Source organism: Malus sylvestris, chromosome 5 (assembly GCF_916048215.2).
Source record: "Malus sylvestris chromosome 5, drMalSylv7.2, whole genome shotgun sequence".
In the NCBI taxonomy this organism is placed as follows: Eukaryota; Viridiplantae; Streptophyta; class Magnoliopsida; order Rosales; family Rosaceae; genus Malus; species Malus sylvestris.
Window position 1 is genome coordinate 38,686,787 of NC_062264.1, and position 23,888 is coordinate 38,710,674.

The 23,888-nt window shown below is 35.6% G+C and overlaps 5 protein-coding genes across 13 annotated transcripts in view; 2 read left to right on the forward strand and 3 right to left on the reverse strand.

The window, feature by feature from the left end:
• Positions 1–268: 268 nt before the first annotated feature.
• Positions 269–2,037, forward strand: LOC126622473 (uncharacterized). Its single transcript, XM_050291277.1, has 2 exons — positions 269–1,521; positions 1,606–2,037. Exon 1 carries the CDS (start codon positions 580–582, stop codon positions 1,393–1,395), a length of 816 nt encoding a protein of 271 aa, XP_050147234.1. The 5' UTR covers positions 269–579; the 3' UTR covers positions 1,396–1,521; positions 1,606–2,037.
• LOC126622477 (uncharacterized) lies at positions 1,931–2,409 on the reverse strand. Its single transcript, XM_050291281.1, has one exon. It carries the CDS (start codon positions 2,272–2,274, stop codon positions 2,059–2,061), a length of 216 nt encoding a protein of 71 aa, XP_050147238.1. The 5' UTR covers positions 2,275–2,409; the 3' UTR covers positions 1,931–2,058.
• Positions 2,410–3,197: 788 nt separating this feature from the next.
• The window catches only part of LOC126622469 (probable LRR receptor-like serine/threonine-protein kinase At1g56140), a 56,236-nt gene continuing 35,545 nt past the window's right edge, over positions 3,198–23,888 (reverse strand). For 2 of the 9 annotated variants that reach the window (XM_050291274.1, XM_050291264.1), the window contains exons 4-24: positions 8,840–8,911; positions 8,519–8,590; positions 8,332–8,403; positions 8,142–8,213; positions 7,962–8,036; positions 7,800–7,871; positions 7,642–7,713; positions 7,458–7,529; positions 7,293–7,364; positions 7,043–7,108; positions 6,830–6,892; positions 6,596–6,640; positions 6,433–6,491; positions 5,807–6,192; positions 5,466–5,661; positions 5,202–5,366; positions 4,963–5,081; positions 4,611–4,821; positions 4,268–4,499; positions 3,966–4,116; positions 3,198–3,877 (exon numbers count right to left, since the gene is read on the reverse strand). In XM_050291274.1, the coding sequence (XP_050147231.1) occupies positions 3,446–3,877; positions 3,966–4,116; positions 4,268–4,499; positions 4,611–4,821; positions 4,963–5,081; positions 5,202–5,366; positions 5,466–5,661; positions 5,807–6,192; positions 6,433–6,491; positions 6,596–6,640; positions 6,830–6,892; positions 7,043–7,108; positions 7,293–7,364; positions 7,458–7,529; positions 7,642–7,713; positions 7,800–7,871; positions 7,962–8,036; positions 8,142–8,213; positions 8,332–8,403; positions 8,519–8,590; positions 8,840–8,911 (2,776 nt within the window). In that variant the 3' untranslated portion in view covers positions 3,198–3,445. Of the gene's footprint in view, positions 3,878–3,965; positions 4,117–4,267; positions 4,500–4,610; positions 4,822–4,962; positions 5,082–5,201; positions 5,367–5,465; positions 5,662–5,806; positions 6,193–6,432; positions 6,492–6,595; positions 6,641–6,829; positions 6,893–7,042; positions 7,109–7,292; positions 7,365–7,457; positions 7,530–7,641; positions 7,714–7,799; positions 7,872–7,961; positions 8,037–8,141; positions 8,214–8,331; positions 8,404–8,518; positions 8,591–8,839; positions 8,912–9,235; positions 9,308–9,455; positions 9,643–9,982; positions 10,157–10,286; positions 10,328–13,235; positions 13,403–23,888 lie in introns of those variants that run through there. The other 7 variants (XM_050291265.1, XM_050291266.1, XM_050291270.1 and 4 more) reach the window with 6 other exon arrangements.
• LOC126622476 (uncharacterized) lies at positions 16,674–18,239 on the forward strand. Its single transcript, XM_050291280.1, has 2 exons — positions 16,674–16,847; positions 17,525–18,239. Exon 2 carries the CDS (start codon positions 17,598–17,600, stop codon positions 18,078–18,080), a length of 483 nt encoding a protein of 160 aa, XP_050147237.1. The 5' UTR covers positions 16,674–16,847; positions 17,525–17,597; the 3' UTR covers positions 18,081–18,239.
• Positions 18,259–21,353, reverse strand: LOC126622474 (uncharacterized). The gene is made up of 5 exons (XM_050291278.1): positions 21,124–21,353; positions 20,609–20,689; positions 19,446–19,535; positions 19,283–19,336; positions 18,259–18,742 (listed from the first exon to the last, which is right to left on the reverse strand). The coding sequence occupies exons 1-5, from the start codon at positions 21,178–21,180 to the stop codon at positions 18,479–18,481; spliced, it is 546 nt and encodes a 181-aa protein (XP_050147235.1). The 5' UTR covers positions 21,181–21,353; the 3' UTR covers positions 18,259–18,478.

Consider the following 23,888-nt stretch of genomic DNA (forward strand, 5'->3'; position numbering starts at 1 on the left):
GTGAGAATAAGCTGAAATCAAAGGAAAAAGCTGAAGCTGCTATTTGTAGCTTTGGAAAACTGGCTTTTTTTCAAAGCACTCGAAGCTACAGTGCTTCTTTAATGAAAAGACCCACTATTAGACTGCTTTTTTTTCCAAAAGCACTTTTACAAAAAAGTTTACCAAACACTCTGCTGATTTATTTCACAGCCGCTTATTCTCACAGCACAGCCGCTTATTCTCACAACAGCTTTTTTTCAAAGCACAGCAATACCAAACCAGCCCTTAGAGATACGAGCGCGACGCTGATTGCCGCTTCTTGCACGACTGTGTTTCGGATATTTTCGCCCAGTGCGTCGAGTCTGATATTGAAAAATTTCATCATCACAAGGATCATGACCATGACCATCATGATGATTACTGCTTGGAGATTACCCAGGCGGCTACTTCTTTGCCTACCACCGCTGATCATCATATGCTGTTCGAAAACATTGCAAGGAAGGTTTTCCCGCCAGAATCATGCCGCTGAGAAGGGGATGGTAGTGTTTGTTGTATTGACCGACTGAGGAAGGAGGTTTTGCAGCCCTTGAGAAAAAAACTATGGCGCCAAGGGCTGGGAACCTGCCAACCGGAGGGGCTATAGAGCGGCGTTCAAGCGAGAGCAAGTGGTTGCTGCCGATGAGATTGATCCCGACGATTCCGCATGACATATTAAGCTATATCAAGTATCCTGAGCTCGAGCAAGAGGCTGATGTTAAGTGGAAGAAAATAGTGGAGGTTTACTCAAAGCAGGGGAAGCTGAAGAATTGGTTGGCTGTGTGTGATGTCGACACCACCTTGTCGGCGGGTTTGGCTTTAGGGCTTTTTTTGCCTCAATTGAGTGATGAGCCGTGGAAAGGAAAGGTGGTCGCCTACAGCAAAAACCCCCGGCTGCATTCGATACAAGGCGAGGATCTTAATTCGAGGGCCAAATTTATGCAGACTTTGATCAAAAGCCAGGACTGGACTGCTGATTTCGGGAAGGTGTTCGATGTGATTCTAGAAGAGGCAGTGAATGCGAATTTGAAGCCAGATAAGATGGTCAAGAAGGTGCTAGCCTTGACCACATACAAACACTTCTTGACAGGCAGCAACTTCAGCTTCTGGGGGGAGACTAATTACAAGGAAATATGGAACAAGTATAAGGAGAAGGGGTATGGAGAAGTGGTGCCACACCTAGTCATTTGGAATATGATCAAACCTGAGTATTCGGCTGGGCATTGTAGAGAACCAGAACCAGGGGTGACGTTGTTGAGTGGCTTCTCGTACAAGCTGCTCGAGTTCTTCTTCGAAAATGATGGTGACATCGGCCCCAACCATGTTGTGGAAGCTGCTGTATCTGCCCCAGCCTATCAAACTCTGGCAGTAGTCGACTGACTGACTGACTCGCACACAAATTACTGGTGGGAATGTGTTCATCTATATATTTCTTGGGTCGTAAAAGTTCCTCTCCAGACTATCACTGGTGTGAATGCTGTATCTGCCCCAGCCTATCAAACTCTGGTAGGCCTTAAGCTTTCATATTTTTTGTTATCCTCTCTCCTCCATTGTTATCTTGCTTCTCAAGGTTTTTTTTTTATCCTGCAGATTAATTGTCATCTCTTGCTTCTGAAGGTCTTTTTATTATCCATTGCTTCCCATATTTTTAATGGTGGACTGAGCGGTTAAACGCTATAATTATCTATATAATCATCTATTTAAGTCATCAGACTAATTGGTTTGGTTGCTGAGTGAGTTGCTTAGTTTTTGGAACTTCCAGATTCCAAACAAATACTTATAACTTTGGTTGTGGAACTGATTTTTCTGTTGTGCTTCTAGTACTATCAATTTTTTTTTTTTTTTTTTTCTGAGAAGTTTTCAATTCCAAGATCCTGCTAATAAATTCATCACACCAATATGCTTAGAATTCAAGTTTACAACCAATAATGTATTTCCACCATTCAGTAAGATTCAAGTTTACAACAAATATACATGGCTCAGAATTCACACCAAAATAAATATGAAACAACAAAAACAAAACCCACACATAATTTGTTGGTTTTAAACATTGGCAGAGTTGTCGTGTTTGAAAGGATGCGGTGGAGGAGATGAAGGGAGGGAGTTATTAGCTCCTGGTGGAGGAGCAGGCGCCCCGTAAACCTGAGCCTTGGCAATAGCATCCCTTCGCCCCCTCGCTCTCCCGAAGAAGTAGCACCCGGAACCCAGAAGTATGGTGAACAAAATAAAAGGCAGAGAGATCACCACCACCATACCCATGTCTCCCTTTCTTCTTCTAGTTTCTGCTACTACTTCCACTTCTGCAAAGCTCTCCTTCTTTGTTTGAGTTCTGATGAGATTAGGAGGGAGTATTATATATATGTGTGTGTGTGTGTGTGTGTGTGTGTGTATTTGTAATTGGTATTTGTAGAGTGAAGTATGATGATCTGGAGGTTTCTGATTCTGTCCAGAAGAGCAAAGTGAGTGACAAGAATTAAAAATGTGGGACTAGAAAACGGTAGGCTTATAACGTTCAAATTCTAACGGTCACTTTTCGTGGGGACAATAGAAAAGAATAAAATGTGGGGCCTGGACTTTGTTGCCTCAAGTGATCTGGCACCGGCAGTTTCACGCACGAATATGCTTCCAAATGAAAAGAAAAAAGGCACAAAGACAAGTAGACGACCACCATAGCCTTAGACGGCTTGATCTTGCTTTGGAATCTTTGATTGATCCGAGGTTATTTTTTAACTGAGATCTGCTTTGGTGAGCATGAACTTCCCTGCATTTTGGTTTTATCCGGCCCCACCGTTGAGACCACTCGTGTGAGAAAAATGACACTTACATAGCAGTTTTACCAAAGATCCTCCTCAGATGACACTAACCAATCAACAATTAACAATCCCTTATTTAAAAGAGTTGGCTTATGCAAAAACCCTACCAAAGAGTCACATTAGGGAGACACCGTAATCAATCAACAATTGACAATAACTCATCAAGAGCCAACTCGTAGCTTTTGTTTATAGGCACCTACCAAGGTTGCTTATGTTTTATTATACACTTGGCTATCAGATAGAAAATGGTGGTGCTATTCACATCTATTTTTACCTCCACCCACTCTTCTTAATTTCTAGCCGTCGGATTGAATGAATTTAAAAAGACCAAAAGACAAAATTACCAAAAAAAAGTGTGAGAAGTTAAAATGAGAGTGTGAATAGCACCAACTATAAAAAAAGAAACATCCATTTTTTTCCTCCTGATTAAAAGAGGAGATTTACACTACAACATACTAACACAAAATTGACATCTAAGTTTGACTCAAATATCTATAAAATCGTATCTTATTTTAGATATACATCATCATAGCCAAAACCTTAAAGGCAGAAAAGACCCAAGTACAGGGTGCACAAAGGGATAAAAGGAGCGTGTGGAAATCATTTCTCATTATTTATCACCTTCCTTCTCCTATAATTCCAGTGAGCAGTGATTGAGTGACGTTTACAGGAGAAGGCGCAAGGTCAACCTCGGGGGTGTTAGCACCACTTGCACTGTTGCCTTCGGGCTGATAGTTGAGGCGAACATTACTGTACTTGGATGCAGTTGATGGGGTATCATCCTCCATCAAAAAGCTACCTGTTGACAATGTCGTTACATCTTTAAAATCATAATCTGTCAAATAGCTCGGCTTCGACATGACAGTGCCTATGTCAATATCTCCAGAGAGCATTGCCACCATGCGTGACATAGATGGCCTCGTCATCGGTGATGCCTGCGTGCACAGGAGAGCTGCTCTTATCACTCTAGTCGCTTCAGTTTCGTCAAACTCTGTCAATCTTGAATCCACTAGCCCCAGAATTTGGTCGTTTTCATGTAGAGTCCATGCCTGAAAAACATTATGCCATTGTCCAAGGAAAGGGTGAATAAGTTTTTCACAACAATGCCAAAATAAAGCAGGGGAATGCAATTCCTACCCATTCAAGAAGATAAATCTTTTCTGGATCTAAGTTATTGTCAGAGTTTGGTCTCCCGCTGAGGATCTCCAAAGCAACGACTCCAAAACCAAACACATCAGCCTTCTCTGTCAAATGTCCACGCATTGCATATTCTGGTGCCAAATAGCCTCTGCAATGCAAGATAATAATATGGTTGCACAATGTTTCTTGAGATCATTAGTAGCATTATTAACATGATGTGTATTAAAATTTCATGCAAGTATAAATGTGTGTGGCTATAATATATGTAACCTATGGAAAAACAATAAAGGATGGCTTACATTGTCCCTGCAACCCGGGTGCTGATGTGGGTTTTCTCGTCATCATAAAGCTTTGCCAATCCAAAATCTGATATTTTTGGGGAGAGTTCTGCATCGAGCAAAATATTACTGGCCTTAACATCTCGATGTACAATCCTTGGCCTTGACTCCTCGTGAAGGTAAGCAAGTCCTCTTGCTGTTCCCAACAATATATTGAATCGAGTAGGCCAGTCAAGGTGCAAGTTACTTGTCCCTGAAATATTTGTGAACACATCTAATCAAAAACATTTTTAAGTAATTTTAGAGTGCTTGAAACTACAGAAAATGTTGTTTCTATGTAACCTAAAAGTAGATAGGTTTGTACCAAAAAGTGCCTGATCAAGGCTCTTGTTTTCAAGATACTCATAAACCAAAATGCGCTGGCTGCCTTCGATGCAGCATCCATACAATTTCACTAGATTCCGATGTTGCACTGCAGATATGGTAGCAATTTCAGATACAAATTGACTCTTTCCTTGGTGAGATGCTACTGAAAGTTGCTTCACAGCCACTATTCTCCCATCAGAAAGTGTACCCTACAATGTACACATAAACACAATTTAGTGACATGAAAGGAAAGAAAAAAGGAGCTATATTTTCCTCTCGCTTGCTCGCTCTTTCTCCCTTTCTCTTGTCATTACTTCAAGTACATGATATTGATGTAATACGGATTTCACCTTATAAACAGGGCCATATCCTCCCTCTCCTAGCTTATTTGAAGGATTAAAATCTTCAGTTGCGGTTCTCAATTCAGCATAACTGAAAGTATATGGTCGGGGGCCTAATCCTAGAATATCTGCACATTCATGAAACAGTTGACATAAGTTTTACTTTCGTGAAAGCATTCTTACTTCTGTGTGTTAATATTAGGGCAGCAAAACCTGAATTGGGTACCAGTAATGATATGGTCGTTTACCTTCATCGTCTTCTTTTTCTGATTTTTTCCTCCTCATATATAGAATTGCAAATATTAATAGCAAGCTCACAACTCCAATAGGAACTGCAATACCGACTATCAACCCAGTCTTGCTCTTCTTTCCTGGAGTAGTTGGTGGAAGCCCGGCAACTGTTGGTGTAAAATCTGAGTAATAAAACAGATGAATTCTTCAGTGTCAATTAATAGCAGAAAAATACATTTAAACCACTCATAGGAAATCTCTATAAGTAACACATATTATACCTGAAGCAGCATGGACAGCTGCTATTAGCGGGCCGTAATCACCTTGGTCGGGTATGCAACAAGTCCCTTTACCAGCCCAGAACAGATGAATTTCAAGATAATTCTCTGACACGTTAACATTAAATTTTCTCACAATTGCTCGGTTAACACCACTTGCCGCCGACGATATGTCCAAGTCCTTCGTCATGCGGGTACCCTAGCAACCAAATGAACAGGTAGGTGATAATTCTAGTCTCCTTTAAATCATTGTCTTTAGTTAATGTAGCTTAAAACATAGAAAACCTGTCCAATGAGTGTTTACTTCAAATAAGTCAGAATTTTTATTCTATAAGCAGCCTTACCTGAATATAGATATCAAATACACGCCGTCCTAGACTTTGCCATTTTTGCGAAGTGCGACTTTCATAAACCGTCTCTGCAAAGTGCAATGTTACAGTGTAAGGCCCATTCTCAAGGCTCAGGCCATAGTATCTCAGTGATCCTGGGGACACTCTTGAAGTCTGGAAAAGCTCTGGGGTCACATCCGTTCCGGTGACTTGTGCAAGGGTATTTTCCAGAAACGACGGGTCCTTTCTGTCAGAAAACAAACCGGCATTGCTGACAGCCCATTTCTCTGTACTAGTTACATTGAATGTTGCTGCGCCAAGAGCTGAGTCTTCAGTCTCATACAATATGCCATCACTTCCCGTCATTTGTTTTCCACCACAGTTGATTGAGAAGTTTGCATCTGTAAAGTTTCATGTAATACCAGAAGCCAGCCATGATTAGCGATGAAACGTCAAATTGAAGACTCATGCTAATGTTCATCAGTCACATATTTCTAACCAGTTATGCGTATTACTGAACTGATGAAAACATGCTTGCAATCTATATCCATATGTATACATAACTAGAGAAGCAATGCCTTTTCCTCTAACATGACGATGCGTTAAAATAGTAAATGATGGGTGACATAAGAGCATATTACATCGTGGGGCATTTCGATTGCATGGAAAATTTCTCTGGAGGCAATCCAATCCAGGAAGACTGCAAACACAGAACAATTATTAGTTATCCAAATAGAAACATGTAGTGGAAGGGTAGTGATAGTATTGCTTGTCTAAAAACAAGTAAGAGAAACTTCAACTCACGTTATGTTTGAACTGTCAAATGTGAAGTTGTTGACCACTAAGTTCCTGCATAAAATCATTAATCAATCACCATATGAAGAAATATATCTTTATCAAATGAAAATTCCATGTACAAGATCAAAAATTAGTAGGCAAGTAGCACTGTGAAAATGAATCTCAACGATAATTTTTTGTCCGAACATATTCTGTTGATTTAAACTGTAAAATGAAGGTGAAAGATAAAAGGACACGTACAGTTGCGATATTGTGGTCACCCACTGGGGAAAGCTTCCTGATAAAAAATTGTAAGACAAATCTCTGCAAATAACAAAATAGAATCAGAAGGCACAAAATGCATGAAAGTTATTAAGAACTTGTGTAAGATAGGATTAGAATGCTTACAATTATACACAAACACACACATGCACCGTGCATTCTATATGACTACTTTAAGAAATGAGGACTTACATAGTCTCAAGTTGATTGCTCTTTTGGCTTGGAAGAGGTCCGGACAGACTATTGTTTCCAAGAAACCTGGCCATTTCGATTATAGCAGAAGGCACCCAGAAAAGAAAAAGAGATGAACAAACAAAAGGTCAGATGTGCACAAAATCTAGAAGGATTAGTCCAGATATTCAATCAAAGTAGGGAATGTTAAAGATTTGATAACTTATGTATGATAAGGCAAGAAAAAGATAATAATAAAGATGGGGATTACAAGGATGTAAGAGAACTCAAGTTGAACAAAGAACTTGGGAGTTGGCCTGTCAAATTGTTGAAACTCAGATCCCTGCACACCAACGATAAGTTGAGAGGAGGAATCAGAATGCAAGAAAACTAATTGGTCTCGTTGGGACTCAAGCTTATATTTGCTGGTACGTACAGTGTCTGAAGACTTTGATATTCTCCAATATCAGATGGGATGGTACCAGTGATTAATGCGTTTCGCAGTTTTCTATACTCCAAAAACATAAAATTTGATAAAAGTAGATGGAGTAAGATATCACATTTCAAAAGGAAAAAGAAGTTAGATGAAAGTATCTGGATCGATGAGAATCTTCACTTACAATTCAGTCAAGCTTTTCAGATTTTTTATGAAATCAAGAGAGGAGCTCCCATTGTATATATCACTGATTCGCCTACATCATTATATGCAAAATAAACTGAAATCCCGTCTTCGGAGAAAGAGAGAGAGAATTACAATTTATGAAACATTTGTACTTACAGAGAGGTCAATGAGGTCAGCTGAGAAAAGCTGGTTGGTATTGGGCCTTCGAAAGAGTTCCCTTGAAATCGCCTACAGAAACATATAAGAAGCTTGTCAACTAATTATCCATCTCAGGTCTGCTTTCATAAACTGCATAAGATCAAAGGTTTCTCTACTTACAAAGAAGTGAGTTGTGTCCAATTGTTCCCTATGAAATCAGGTATCTTTCCTGAGAAAGGACTGTCCGATGCCCAGCTAAAATTAAAAAAGTTGACTTATACTAAGCTCATCCAAGAAAAGCAAACTCAAAGTACTGGATAAACGAACAAATCTAAAATACGATTTAAGAGCTGTTCTTACAGGGTTTGCATGTTGGTGAGCTTGGCAAATGTTGAAGGAATTTCACCACTGAGTCCACAGCTGTCCATGTAACTGTGAAAATCATAAGGCAACTGATTAATACCCATTTCATACGATAAAGTGCAATTTTTGCTCATCCGTAAGGAATTAAACATGTAATTCAAATTTGATGATTTAACGAAGCACGTACATTTGCTGGAGCTTGACTAAATTACCAAGTTCTGGAGGGAGTGTTCCGGAGAAATTATTTGATCCGAAGGCCCTGCAAGTCATGTTGAACAGGCAAACAATTACTTGAAAGCAATTATTGAAGGTTCTGTATCTAATGTTTATGACACAAAATTTTACTGTACGCTTTCTCATTTTTCATGGCTTACAGCTGAGTTAGCTCCTTAAGGTTTCCAAGCTCCTTGGGGATGGGCCCAGAGAATGAATTGATGCCAATTGACCTGGATGGAGATATCAGTTAGGGAAAGATAAGCATCATTAAAGATTAAACTTAATTACATTACATAACAGGAAACTAATACCGCATTATTCAATAAAAGCATAATGATTTTTTGTAGATTACGGCATAAATAGTAGTTAAATGGTGTAAAGAACTTAACTGTAGATTATGATATTCAAAATGAAGTATACAAATTGCTAGGGGTCTCATAAGAAGTATGAGTACTTAAAACAAATGTTCTCTGACTTACAATTCAGTCAATGCAGACATATTGCCAATGAACACCGGTAGGGGACCGGTGAAATAATTCTGATCGATTTTCCTACAAAAATTGAAAGGAAGTGTAATCGTTAACTCTTAATCTTACAACATCACCATATTTTTGTTGAAATCCCACATCGGCTAGAGAAATAAAGAAAGAAGAGTTTAAATATTCAAATCCCACTCCAACTAATACCGAGACATTTTGGAATAAACTCCACACATAACGGATTGTGCAAGTAGTAATTACTAAGTTGGGAGACAGTATCGGTGTTGTTGGAAGTGAGCCTTTGGCCCGTCTCTTTGATAATTCTACAATTTTTAATATCCAATAGATAATTTTGATGAACCAAAAACAGAGAAGGGAGTTGGAAAAAATTCATACAAAAGTGTGAGATATCTCAGAGCCACAAATTCTTCTGGAAACACCCCTCGTTTGTTCAGAGCATACACTCTCCTGGAAAGCAAAAAGATTGAACATATTTAGAACTACATAAAATGGAGCTGCACAGTCAAATTATTGACGTTAATATATATAGGTAGCTAGTGAAAAAGCAGCAGTGGCATAGAAACCTTTTTCATAAAGAGAGAGTAGTTTAACATACAGTTTGGTGATATGGCATGTAGCATTGTTGTCGTAAGAACAGTCGCAAACGATGGCTGGGTTGTTATTTTGGTCCTCAAAGTTGGTGCCGTTGATGGCAGATCCACTGCAGGGTTCTCCACTGATATTCCACAGCCCCGACACTGCTTGTGTGTCCCATTGTTCAAATATTGAGTTCAACGCCCTCACTGCACTCTCAGTTAATTCAGTCCTTGTGTGTATTAGATTATATCACACCATAATTTGACTTGTGTTACCACTTACCAGACTATCTCGAATCAAACGAGAGATCAAATTGATTATTACACAGGAAAATTACCCTTAATTTGGATGTTTTGTTTTGTATATGGGAAGAAAAAGGGTTTTACAAATAAGTTCCTCGAAACTTCATTTCATATAGTCGAAAAACACTTAAAATGTCATTTTGTTGAGGGAAAAAAAGCCCAGTTCCTGGTCAAAAGCACTTAAATGTGGCAAAGTGTGTGTGTAGGGAGAGTTGAGAGAGAGAGGGAGAGAGAGAGAGAGAACCTTCAGATGGATCAGTGGTAGCATTTTGAGCAAAGGACAGCTGAAACCAGAAGCAACTGAGGAAGCAGAGTAATAGTATCCTCATCATCAACTTCATCTGCATATTGTACATGTGCAGAACTTGCTCTCCTCGACGGCGTGAATTTAAACGACCAACACTTACCTTCCTACTGGCTGAATCATGCACCGCATGTAAGTAGAAGAAGACCATTAGATTTTAGTCATATATTGACAACATATACATATATAATATATTTTGTCCAAGTTGCATGATCAAATGGCGGCCACTTTAATAATTTCTCACCTGGAGTAGGCCAAGACTTTGATCATATTAGTTGAATTGTATACTGTAATATTACACATTGAGCTGCTTTAGTATTGAAATATTTATGTACAATTCTAGATTGTTAATATTTTTGTGGTTGAAAAATCAAGGAATTGACTTATGGATTTACATTCTTGCTCAGTTGGTAATTATAGAGAGGGATTTTTCTGGATAGCGAAAGAACAAAGGATTAATTCTTTGTTAGTTGGTGATTTTGATATGACATCAAACGAGGATGTCATTGTGACAATTCTTAAGCTAATCACATTATTATGTCTGACAAAACACATGACACACTATTCGATTAGTTTTTTATTTCTTTCTAAAAAGATAGACAACTAGTGACAAACCACGATTATTTACCTTTTTTGGGCTAGAAATAGGCTAATTAGAAATTGTACACACATTACAAAGTATCGAACTCAGGATTTTCCCAATTAGCTTAAAATATTGCTAAAATTGCATGTATGTTGTAAGTTTGTCCCGTAAAAGAATAATATTTCATTCATAATTTTGCGTATAAATAAAACGATAAAATGAATTTTTGATAAGTGGACATGGATTTTTTCAAAGAAAAACAAAGGTGGGATTTTCTAAAAAAAAAGAAAAGAAAAATCTCTGGTGGAATTTTCAAAAGTTGTGGCTGAATTGAAAATTCAATTGGGATGAAAATATCTGCAAGTTGAGTTGAATGGAAAAGGATACTTGTCGGATCATTTTCTTGAGGATGTGGAAGATCTTGTGATTGTATCTGTTTATCGTACGATAAGTTTTTATTAAATATTATTTATATTTAATTTTAAATTTTAAATTTTAAATAATTTCTGACCACATAATGTACAATGAACAGACATGATCATAGTATCTTTCGGATCCCCAGAAGAAGAATCCGGAATCCTTTTCCGAATTGAATGATGCAGCGAGAAAAGTCAAAAGAGGATATGTTTGCATGGATTAGAATCATCTCCGGAGCAATTACATCCGTCCTAATCCGTTTTTTATTGATGACAGAAAGTCAAACTGCCACGTATGAACCCATCACCATCCCACCCACCTTGGCTTAATTATTCTGATGACTTGTTCTTAAAACAAAAGGAGGTAGGCGATGAATTGCTGTGCTGACGTTATAATGGAATCGGTATTTAATTAATCATTTTATTGGCATTAATTATGTACTTAATTAAAAGTATGTATAACTTAATTGATGCAATGAACTATCATTAGGATTATACTTTTAGTTTAAAAATGACGCTCAAACCAATAAGCCTATACGTTTTATGAGAGTTGAAAAACAACGTCTAACGTATGCAGTATTACCCTAATTTTACAAAGAAGTTATTTCCACTACTTAAACTTGTGATCTTTTTGGGTCACAAATAAGCAACATTTCCGGTACGCCAAAATTCGCCCACAATTGTAGCTTTAATCTATAAACAAAATATGGAACCCTGATTGTTGACGCTAATTCTTTAAGGATTCTTATTAAAAGGAGCATACGGGCAATTCACTAATTTACTCTTCTTAAAGGTACTCCTCGGATTTTGGCCAAAAATTCTTACAGAGTTAGCGTGAAGGACTAATGCTCCACATTTGTCGAACTCATAAACTACTTTTAATAGATCCTTAATTTGTAGACTAAAATTACAATTTAGTCATAATTCACCAACCAATATTGTGATTTTCTCCTTTATAATGTTTGGGGAAAAATACTGTTCATATCAATTATCAAAGACTCATACTCATCCTCGCAATCGTATCAATAAGTAAAGGGTAATGCTATTTTCTATTTATTTTCTTTAATTCATTTTATCCGAAGATAAGAAATTATAAAAAATGTATAAAAAATAAAAATAAGCATGTGAATAGCATCATCTTAAATTTATCTCTCTTAGCATAAAATAAAAGAAAAACTAATGAAAAGAGTTTGAAAACTTTGAGTTTTAATCAAAATGACAAAAAGACAAAAAGGTGTTGTAAGTGAATAGTATTAGAAGTGACTTTTTAAAATAAAAATATCATTTTTTGTTAAAGTAAACAGTACTGAAAGTGTTTCGTTAAAACATCGTAAAATAAAACTTATAGTTTTTATTAACCAATTAGACAAATTGGGTAGGAAAGGGAAGGAATACACATATTCTGCCAAGTTACATTGGTGTAAAGACACGTAGCTTGCACATGCAGTGCGATCAAGTTGCGGCCCAAGTTGATGAGTTTTCCATAAAGTTAAATGAGTTTGATCATGGATAATATATTAAATATATAAAGAATTATTAAATATTGCCAAACCACAGCAGTGTTTTAAATTTTTTTAAACTAAGCAAACAGACAGGGAAATGGAAAAATTAAGTTCCTATATTTATTTTTCTTACTTTATTAATTAAAATTTTATTAATTTTTAATTTTTGATCAAAATTTTTAAATTTTAATAAATGTTATTAATTATTTTAAACGTTACATTTGGTATATTTGTGCCCATGCTAATTATATGTATTTATTTTATGTTTTAAAATATATCAAGAGTTATTTTTCAAAATATGTTAATAATTATGTTGGTACATTATTTTTTGCTATAATTTTTGTGAAGAACAATATTACTCTAAAATTTTTTTAAGTATATTTTAAAAATATTATTTAAATTTGTTTAAATTTCATAATTTGTGGAATATTAAATACATAAAAACATAAATTAAATCTCTTAAACGATGCTAAGATCTCGATCAAATTATTTAAACAAATAAAATTTTAATCTTTGATTAAGGACCAAAACCAAAATGATGATAGGAAAATATACTGCTTTTGAATGCATCTGTTGGCTACAGTTGAGGATGAACTTTTAACATTTCGAAAGAGAAAGATTAGCGGTTGATCTCCTGTATTTTATATGTGCATATCATATGAAGAGAGAGAGAGAGAGAGAGAGAGATATACCCGTCCTGCTGTTGAAGCAGAAGATGGAGGAGCTGAAGCAGAAGCAAGCAGCAAACTGGTGGGAAGATATCAGAGACGGCGGCTTCTTCGCCCACTAGCTCTGAAATTCATCCCCTCGCTCCTCTCTCTTTATCCTAGTATGAGTGTGTATGAGAATGAAAAGGACAATTCCCACTTACATAAACCAAAATATATATGGACAAGGATTGTCTACCTTCCACTTCCCACTTTCAATGTCCTCCCGTGTCCTTCTGTTTTGTGTGGTCACAGTTAAACCACATCAACATTTTATATTTTTTTTATTGATATAATAAGACAAAAATGAATAGTAATATAAAATGTTAACGTTGTTTAATCGTGACCACACAAACAGGAGGACATGGAGAGGACACTGAAAGGGGAGGAAAGACAATCCTTGTCCAATGTATATGGCCTCATGGGAGTAGTATATATAATTATATATAGTGGCATGATTAGTCTTAGCCAAGGAAGAAAATATTGGTAATATCGGAAATATCGGTAGTCCGAAAACACGAAAATATCGATGGAAATATCGGGATAATATCGATATCGATAAAAATTACATGGAAACCATGGAAATTGTAAGAAAAACTTGGAAATTTTTATTGAAACTTTGCAGGATGTTTATTTAGTCAATTATCTATTAGTTTATCACAAAAAATTGGAAGGAAATGCATTGCATGATGGATTTAACATTATCAAGTTGATTATATAGCAAGTTGATTGTGAGTGTAGAAAATATGTAGAAATTAATGAAAGAAGTCTAAACACACCATAATCATTTATATATAATGAATTAGTACAATATTTTACACTTTATACATTGCATGGTAAGATACATGAGTGACTTAGTACCACATAGAGTTCCTATGAGGTTCAAAATTTTCACTATCTTCATAATCTCTATGTGTAGAGTGAGTGTATTTTGAAGAGTAGTTAGCAACCATGACAATGGTTTTCAAGAACCAAAACCCAAAAGTCAATAGGAAACCGAATACTTCGGTATTTTTCGGGATTACCAAACAAATGGGATTTGGAAACCAATCCCATATCGAAAATTTCGGTATTTTTCGGGATGGGATTCCCGAACTTCAGGATGATTTTGGTTTGGGATTTTTCGGTTTGGGTTTGAGACTTTTTCGGTTTGGTTTGGGATTTTCCAGAATTTTTTCCAGCCCTACCATGTAAGTGACCAAATAAAAAATAGAAAAATTAAAAACCACATGTCATTGACTAAGTAATTAATTGACACAATTTAAAATATAATACCACAAAAAATTTGGAATATGTGTAAATTTGTTTCTTGTAAAAAGAATTCAAAACAAAACCATATATATAAATATTGTAGCATATTATCACAACAACATAAGTGGTATAGTGGTTAAGGCATTAAGGAGTTAAGTGGGAGGGGTTGGAACCCCTCTATGCTCAAAATTGAGATTTTTCCAAATTTTCAGGAATTTTTGGACTAATATCTCTATATTATCGATAATATTGCGATATCTTGACGAAAACTCATTGGATACTCATTAAAATATCGATAACTCAAAAAAACTTTCGCCGATATTTTCGATATTTTCTTCCATGGTCTTAGCCAATGTCACGAAATGTAATATGATATTTATGCATTTTATTATTGGTTTGATCTCTATGATTTCTCCTTTTCCTAACAATTAACAACTTAATTCAATAATGTTATTATTTATTAAAAAAGAAAAAAAATGAAGAAATTAACTTCTTTTTTTTCATATTTTTAACTAGATGTAAAAGCTATTAAACCTTAGAACCTAAACAAGTTCCTGCCCTCTAATCCAATTTTTCCTTCACTTTGTTGAGATTCTGCTAATTTCATTTAGCCTTTCATGTTTCTCTTTAAAAAAAAAAAAAATCGTAACTTTGCACCTTTAACTCAATTTTTCCTTCATTTCGTCGAGATTCTACTAATTCGTAAAAAATGAACGGAATACGTGACATGGTATACATTTTGTTTAGGAGTAATTAGGTTTTCATCCTTATTTTTACTACTCTATTGATTAAAACCTTATTACTTTTCAATTTTTGATCAAGGTCCTTTGTATTAATAATATCATTAATTATTTCAATAATAAAATATTTTTTATTTCTAAATATATTCATTTAATATTAAAAATATTACAATTAGTATATTTATATTTATGGCTAAATTTTTTATCATATATTTTTATTTTTAGTTTGTACCCATTTTTAATTTGCAACCCTTTTTTAATTTGTACCAATTTTCCTTTCAGTTTTAATTTGTACCCATATATTAATTTCTTTTTGTGCCCATATTTTTTAAAGTTTTATTTGTATTGTACCCATATTTTTTTATTTATTTGTGCCCATTTTTATTTTTGCTAAATGTACCCATTTTGAAGAATGTACCCATGTTTTGATACAATAATTTTTTGGTTATTTTTTATGAATGTACCCATGTTTACACACACACACACACACACACACAATAGTATATTTATATTTTAATATTTTTAATCCCACAAATTATGGTTTTTTATTTAAAATCTCATTACTATAAACAACTATAAATTTTAATTTTTAATTTAAAAAATATAGTAACGTACATAGAAATAAATTATCAATTAATTTCAGGGACTTGGATCAAAAATTGAAAACCAACAAGGTTTCAGTCAAAGACTATTCATAACTAGGGACCGCATCCAAAGTCTCCCTTTTGTTTATGTACATCCATTAAAGCTAAACATCTTATGGTTCATTAACTTTAATCAAATTGGAGCAATAATCCATTAACTAAAAATTCATTATCATTAGTCCCGCAACTCATCAAAACGTATAACTATAGTCATTTTCGTTAACTTTGTGAGAATTTTGTCAAAATGAGTTATGTTGGAAGGACCATTGCTACAATTGGGATCCCTCAACTCATCAAAACTTCTAACTATGATTTTTTCGTCAACTTCGTCAGAATTTTGTTAAAATGAGTTATGTTGGAATGATCATTGCTACAATTGGGTTAAAGTTGAGGGATCATTGCTCCAATTGAGTTAAAGTTGAGAGATCATTTTTCCAGTTAGATTAAAGTTGAGGGATCATTTTTCCAGTTAAATTAAAGTTGAGGGACCAAGGGTAATAAATTTTTAATTGAAGGAACATAGCTGCACGTTTTGATGAGTTAAAAGATTAATGATAATAAATTTTTAATTTAGAAACTATTATTCCAATTGAATTAAAGTTAAAAAATATTACTACAACTTAGACACATAAAAAAAAATCATATTATAAAATAACATATATAAAGTTTCGCTTCGTATTCTGAGCACAATGAAATCTCTATAGCGAAAAGAGTGAGTTGCTAGCTATTGAAATTCCCTAAGGTATTGGTAATTGTGTTTAATTAAAAGATAAAAAAAAATTAAATAATTTTATTGTCAATTGAATGAGTTGGTATGCCAAACTTCAATTTTGACCTCTCTTTGCTGTTTCATTTATTGGTCAAAACACCCCTCTTCCACATCTCATGTCTATCTTCGTTCTCACTCGCGAGCATATCTGCAGTACTGACCCAGGGAAAGGACCCAGCTGACAACCCTCAAGGTTCAGATCTCTCTGTTATAGCTTTCTGTAATTAATTAATTCAATTAAGAGCTCTGTTTCTCTGTCTTTTTTTTTTTATATTTTTTTTATCAGATTATCCCTGATTTATGCGTCTGTTTCTGAATTTGTGAATAACATGGGAATTTGTGTAAACTGCTCCTGAATTTGTGAAGAATATGGGTGTTTTGGTTCTCAGAAAATATTTGTGAAATTTTGGTTTATGTTTCCGTCTCTGGGTTGATCTGTTTGTATTCAAGTTCTCATTTTTTCCCCCTCCATGGATGTAATTTAAGGGTGTACTGCTTGATTCCCGGGAAACTTTGGAAGGAAAATGATAGAAATTGCAATGCAAAATATACGCCAACTCTTTCTATTTGTGAATTTCTGTGTGTTTGGTTAGAACCTAAGGCCTCGTTTGGTCTCTAGGATCGGATTGGAATGGATGAAATAACAATGAATCGTATAATTTTTCTTATTATTGAATTGATTTCTCAATTTGGCATGATTGAGCCTTTCTGTTGCGCTAAGGCTCGCCCTCGCTCTAGTAATACCGTAGAATATGGATATATAACTTGTTCCCTTATGATCTTTTTAAGTTTTTTTCCCAGAGTTGCATAATTTTGATCAAGAACTATTATTTTTGTTGGGATTGAGACCCAAAAAAAATCCTTTTGCAGATTAAAATTCCGAAAGAAACTCTCGTAGGCATCAAATCGGCAACAGAAGTACGAATTGAAGGCGGTAGTTGAAATGAAGAAAGGAGGAGCCGAGGAAACAAGTATGGAGATAGTGAAGAAGTTTTTGGAGAAAGAAGGTGAAATGGCAATCGCCATGGATAGTCTGCCCGACAGGTTCTTTGAGCCCTTCATCCTGAAAGGCGTTAACGTTGATCTCCTTGAACCCGGACGCATTGTTTGCTCCTTCAAAGTACCCCCGCGTTTGGTGAACGGGGGCAATTTCTTGCACGGTGGAGCCACAGCAACCCTTGTGGATTTGATAGGATCAGCTGCAATCCTCTCCTCTGGAGCTCTCAGTTCCGGAGTTTCGGTGGAGATCAATGTGTCGTACTTGGATTCGGCTTATCCTGGCGAGGAAGTTGAGGTCGAGTCCAGGACGTTACGTGTTGGGAAGACTGTTGGTGTTGCCAGTGTTGAGATCAGGAAGAAGAAGACTGGGAAGATTATTGCTCAGGGCCGTCATACCAAGTACCTTGCTGTTTCTAGCAAACTCTGAACAGCTAGGAATTTGAACCAAGACATACTGTTCAGTCAGTGTTAACATTTTTCGACATCGAATAATTTTTTCTGGAGTGAATTGTAATACAAGCAATGCTCAGTTAAATTCTCTGTGACCGATACAAATAGTTAAGAACAATACAATATTTCGCCAAAAGTAGTCGAAAACCAGAACATTTAACTGCTTAAGCTTTTAGATCATAACATGATCCAATCCTCAAAATTGTATTGCTTAAATTTGTATTCCTCAGATTGATACAATTGTTAAGAACCAGTAAATGATTCTCAAAAAATTCTCAAAAAACAGAACAGATAATCAGTTAACCATTCGATCACAACATTCACTGAATCACGAAAAGTTAACCAAAATCAAGAAAACAACATTGACCATTTGAGTCACAATTCGTCAAAATCATATCCATCGTCGTTATTATATCCCTCATCGTAATTGTATTCTTCATCATAATTGTATCCATTATATTCGTCGTTTGCAACATGTGTATCATCGTCATAGCCTTCTCCGGCTTCAGCCTCTTCACTGTACGTATTTTCATGTTCGAGCTCCTCATCAGGACTAACTTCAAAATGAATCTTTTTCTGATTTGACAGCTGCTTACCACTGCTGCAATTAGACTCTTTGCGTTCTTCAAATCCAGGTCCCTGAAAAACAGACGGAGAAAAAGGTCAGATTAAGCAAATTCAGGATACATTGACAAGTTCTGGCCGTGGTTCGTAAAAACAGACATTCTAAAACCTCTTAGGATTCATAACTAGGAATTACATTGCAAAATTATTATATATGGCCAAAAAATTATTAACCATATAACGAGATATAACACTTCCTATTTCCTAAAGTCTTCTATTAGCTGCTCGATTAGCAAACAACCTGTATAAAGATCATGGTTTCACATATTTAGGTTTTATCCTGCCATAGCTTGTACAACTTCGATAGACCTTTATTCCACCATACAAAAATTGGTGTCTGCCGACTGACCAGACATAAACAAGTAACATGTGACGACTGTCAAAGTTTGACATACTTTTAGTCTACCAGGTTTGTTTGGCTTTTTTAGTCTTTTGCAATCTGCATTAGGTTCACAGGCAACGAGACATAAAATGTTTGACAACATAATATGCGAATTGCAGAGCTATGAGTAAAGCAAGAATGATTCTAAAATAAGCCAGTAAAAAGATACTTACTAGCTTTTCATTTAATTTCTTCAAAGCATCAAAGTCGATTTTTGAACTCAGCCTCTGCAAGAAAAAAGAATGCCATGTAAATAATTGTTGGATAAGATATAAGTTGCATCATGCTGGAGGAATAATACTTAAACGAAGCATATCCATCAGCTAATTCCCTTACCTCCTTGTTATTTATCACAGTAGAAACTTTGGCGGTTTTTTCTGCAGGTGCAGCTTTCTTGGCTTTTCTGGCTCGTTTTCTACTCTTTCCCTGCCAAATTTATCCATTGTATGTAGAAAATTAGAAATCGATAAGTAAGGCACAATGCTGGCAGTAAAACAAAGACAGATAAACGAAAGGGAAAAACTAAAAAATAAATCACATGCAGATAAGATAAAAAAATATTAAAAAAGTTAACCATCACCCAATACTAATTTGTAAGCAGGTGTGACTCCAATAACAGTTGAGAATTTAGGCACAAACAACGAAGAATGGTGAATAAGCTGAATGAATCTTCCGAGCATACACTTTAGAGAACAATGCACACATGACAGTCTAGAAAAATGCAAAAATAAACTCAAATGAAGTAAATATTGGGATAAACCACATAGCTAAGCTAGCCATATCCCATAATATAATGAATAAATTCAAGGTTTTGGTTAGAAGGTCCTACTTTGAAAGGAATGATTTTACTGCAACGAAATGCATAAAAAGTGAAAGCAAGACACCAGTTCCAAGAAATGTCCTCTATCATAACTGAAATTGCCTATTTAGTGGGGCTTAAGGACTCAGAATTTGTTGTTTTATGTGCCTAGGATCTTAAAAGAAGTATTCTTCGTAGATTAGCCATAGTTTCAAAGACTAGGACTAAAAACAAGTTAATTGTCTGGAAGACAAAGGGCTTGTTGCAAATTTCAGTTGGCAGCAGGCTTTTTGAATTTGGGGGCTAAAAGTTAGAGAAACCAGAAAGAAAAAACAGGTCAAAGATTAGGGCTTTTGAATCAAGTACGAAAAGAGAGAGAGTACAGAAGTTCTAGAAAGAGAGAATTGAGTTAAGAACTTCCAAAAAATCACTGAGATAATGAGTAAAGGAAGAATGAAGAGGCAAAGAGTGGAAGGAAGAAAACCAGAAACCCATACAAGGAAAATGTATACTAGTATGGTCATGATCAAATACAAAATCCCTTCAATCGTTCACTCTGAACAGTCATGGCCATAAAAAACATAGACGAAAAATAAGAACAAAACCATTGAATAAACAAAAACTACGAAATTGCCTAACATTGCACCAAATCCTTGTGAAAACAAATGTGTCAAAACTTATAAACTTGCAAAGGCATTACCTGATCGTAGTCCTTGTTAAGTACTTCCCAAATTAATCTTTTAAACCGTGCAGCCTCCTTGCTGTTAAGGTATCCAGCAACCTAAAAAACAGAAGCATGAGTTCTTCCATATTGAAGTTCACAAACGAAAAATAGAAGCAACAATCACATAGGAATCCAAATCGCTATACAGACTACCGACTGGGCTATGATGGGAGTGTTCTCTGATGGGCAGGTGGGTGTAACTTTCAGGATCTCTGCTTTTGTGTTTGGTTGAATTTATCCCCTTAATTATCAGACATGGAAAATGTGGTCGATTGTCATGAACCAAGAACTGAACTTTTCACAATAACTATGAAATAAAATTCCAACAACGTCGCATGCAAACTAAAAATTCTTATTATCATCGAAATATTTGAGCACCTACCTTAAATTCATCAACTTATGGAGAATGGGCAGACACCACCATTCGACGAAAACAATTCAGAAAATTGAAAAACAATAATAAGAAAGCAATGCCTGCTTTATCTGCATACCTCGGAGTCGTCGATATCTGAGAGGCTTTCTGAGACATCGCCATCCGCAGTTGACATTGCTGCTTGCCGCCTTCTTTTGTAAACTCTGGGTTCTTTTGAATTTTATGTAACTTTAGGTCTTGGGTTTTCCAGTATTCATGGAACTTGAATTTATATCGACAGTAATGTCGGCGACCAAACAAGAACCGACCTAGTTCGGTTTCCCTTTTAGTATCAAATCAGTCCAGATTTGGTTCTGATTTTTTAAGTTAAACAAGTTAACAAGTTAAATGTTAAATTTGATTTCTATTTTTTACTGTTTATTTTGATGCCATGATCTGTTGATCAATACAGAAATTTTATTTTTTTAAACATCCTTTTTATGAGTAAAATGTAAGTGAAAAAGATAATAAAAGCCCAAAATCTAAAGGGCTAGGCCCAAAATAGTAGGGGAATTTAATCAAGAAACCAGAAAAACTCAGCCCAATCTGAAAACCATGTGGTTGTTTTTTGGGTGAACAAAACCATGTGGCAAGCACAAACGCCATGCATTACATCTTACATTGTAGAAACGTATTCCTACTGCTGGAACCAAATTCGCGCACAATCATTGGTATACGAATAATCGTTGGAATCTCATGAACACCGATAAATAGAAGAATTGTTTGGAGTATATAACTGAATTCGAAAATGATTGCCTACATATCTCCTCGTCAAAGAGGAAGAATCAAATCACGAGCAGTTCTGCGTTGTATGAGCATGTATGCGTTAGATGAGATATCAGATATACGTTATATCTCCTTGGAGTGAATCCTAGCTTGAATATTTATAGATGATATCTTTCAACTCTTTGTCTTGCTTTGCATGAATGCTTATGCATATGTAAAGCGACATATCAAAGCCAATATTCTCGAGCTATAATCATGCAAATATAAAGTATAAAACAATAATTCATTTAGCAATCCAAACACCTAAAGCGTCATTCACATCAAATAAAATGATATGAGCAATAATTAAAGCTAAGTAGGTAAAAGATCATCTTACCATTATGTTGTTCTCCTTAAAATTTCATTATTTCAATTTGAACTCTTTTGTATATGTTTCTCCATACATTAGTTCTTGTTCTTTATTTTTAGTGTGGATCAGATTCAAAACTCTTTTTCCCACACCAACTCACTTTTTTTTTCTCATTAACCGACTCCCTCTCACCACTTTCTTTCTTTTCAACTCTCTCCCAACCTTCCAAAACCTCATTATTTTCCTTCTCTTCTTCCAGTTCTTTCCCTTCCAGTAGGCTATTCTCACACCTTCACTTCCCACAAACACCCCCTTCTTTCTCTTTGTCACAGATGACAAACTACAAAACAACACTTCTCTCTCTCTCTCTCTCTCTCTCTCTCTCAGTTGTTTTCATTTTTATTAACTTGTTGCTCACACTCTTTTCTTTTCTTTTCCTTGCCTCACACAACTCCCTCGACACCTCTCCTTCTCTTTCCTTCTTTTATGCTTTTCTTCAACCCCTTATCTTCTTTAATATAGCTGAAAATTTGCATATGTAACGGGAGTAGAATTGGTGAGCAACATAAAATGGAGATGTAGGCCAAAGAGGCTGGCTGAGAAAGCCAGCTCAACCGTACATAAGCTGTTCAAACTGATGCATAGGCCAACATACAGATTAGGTTGTCGAGCTTCTTGGATAATTTATAGAAGAGATGATAAGGAACAATTTTTGTGAATGAAGTGTTTTTGTTTGATCACAGTAAGTTGGATTTTTAAGCTCCAAACATGACTGTATGGTTTTCCGCCGATTTTCAAGGCTGTATAGTATTTTGATAATCTGGAATGAATGGACAGTTAGATCTTTCTGAGACTTTGATATGTTAAGTTAGAGAGAATAAGGAACGATTTCTATGAAGAAAATATTTTGATATGAGTAAGAGAAAATGTAGTTTCGAAGCTCACAACAGGCCTGACGGGTTGACAGACGAATGCTGAGCAGTCACTGATTATACCTGAGTTTCTGAAGTTATACAGCTCCTATGGATCTCATATTTGGATATGTTGTATTTAACGAGTTAACGAACAACTTTCTTGAAGACGGCTTTTTGATTTGAAGTATAGAAAATGGTAATTTGATCTGCAAAACAGATATGACGAATTTCTGGTTCTTGAAATTCTTTCTCTTGATAACTAGAAGAAAATGATGATGAGTTTGGTGGAGAGATTTGTTGGGTAAGCTCTTATGCATTTTTGGGGATTTGTATGTGATTTCTTTCTCCGGATTCTCGTTGAAAACTAGAAGGAGATTTGGTGGTGCTTCACAGAGTTGGATAATGGTGTTTCACTAGAACTTGATAACACAAACATTCACATAAACACACAGTATAGGAGTGGTTCGTCAAAGTGACTACATCCATTGAGGTTTGCTTTCATTTGTATTTCACTATATATGAGAGACTTACAAATACAATGAAAGATGACTTAAAACGTTTACATAAGGTAAAATAAATGGATGACGAAAGAGGAATGGTCTGAGAAAGAGAACATTCTTTTTGCTAGTGTGTTCTTGCTGGTGTGGTGTTCTCCCTTTTTTTTTCCTCGTGTCCTTCTTCTAGTTCTTGCTCCTTCCTTTATAGGGATCATATGAGATCTTCCTTCTCACAACGTGTACAATCTAACTTGAGGTGAAAAGCTCCGTAGTGTCCCAATAGAAAGACACATTGTGCAAATTATTAACCATAATATGTGTTCGAATAGCAAGACAACATGTGTTAAACTTATCATTA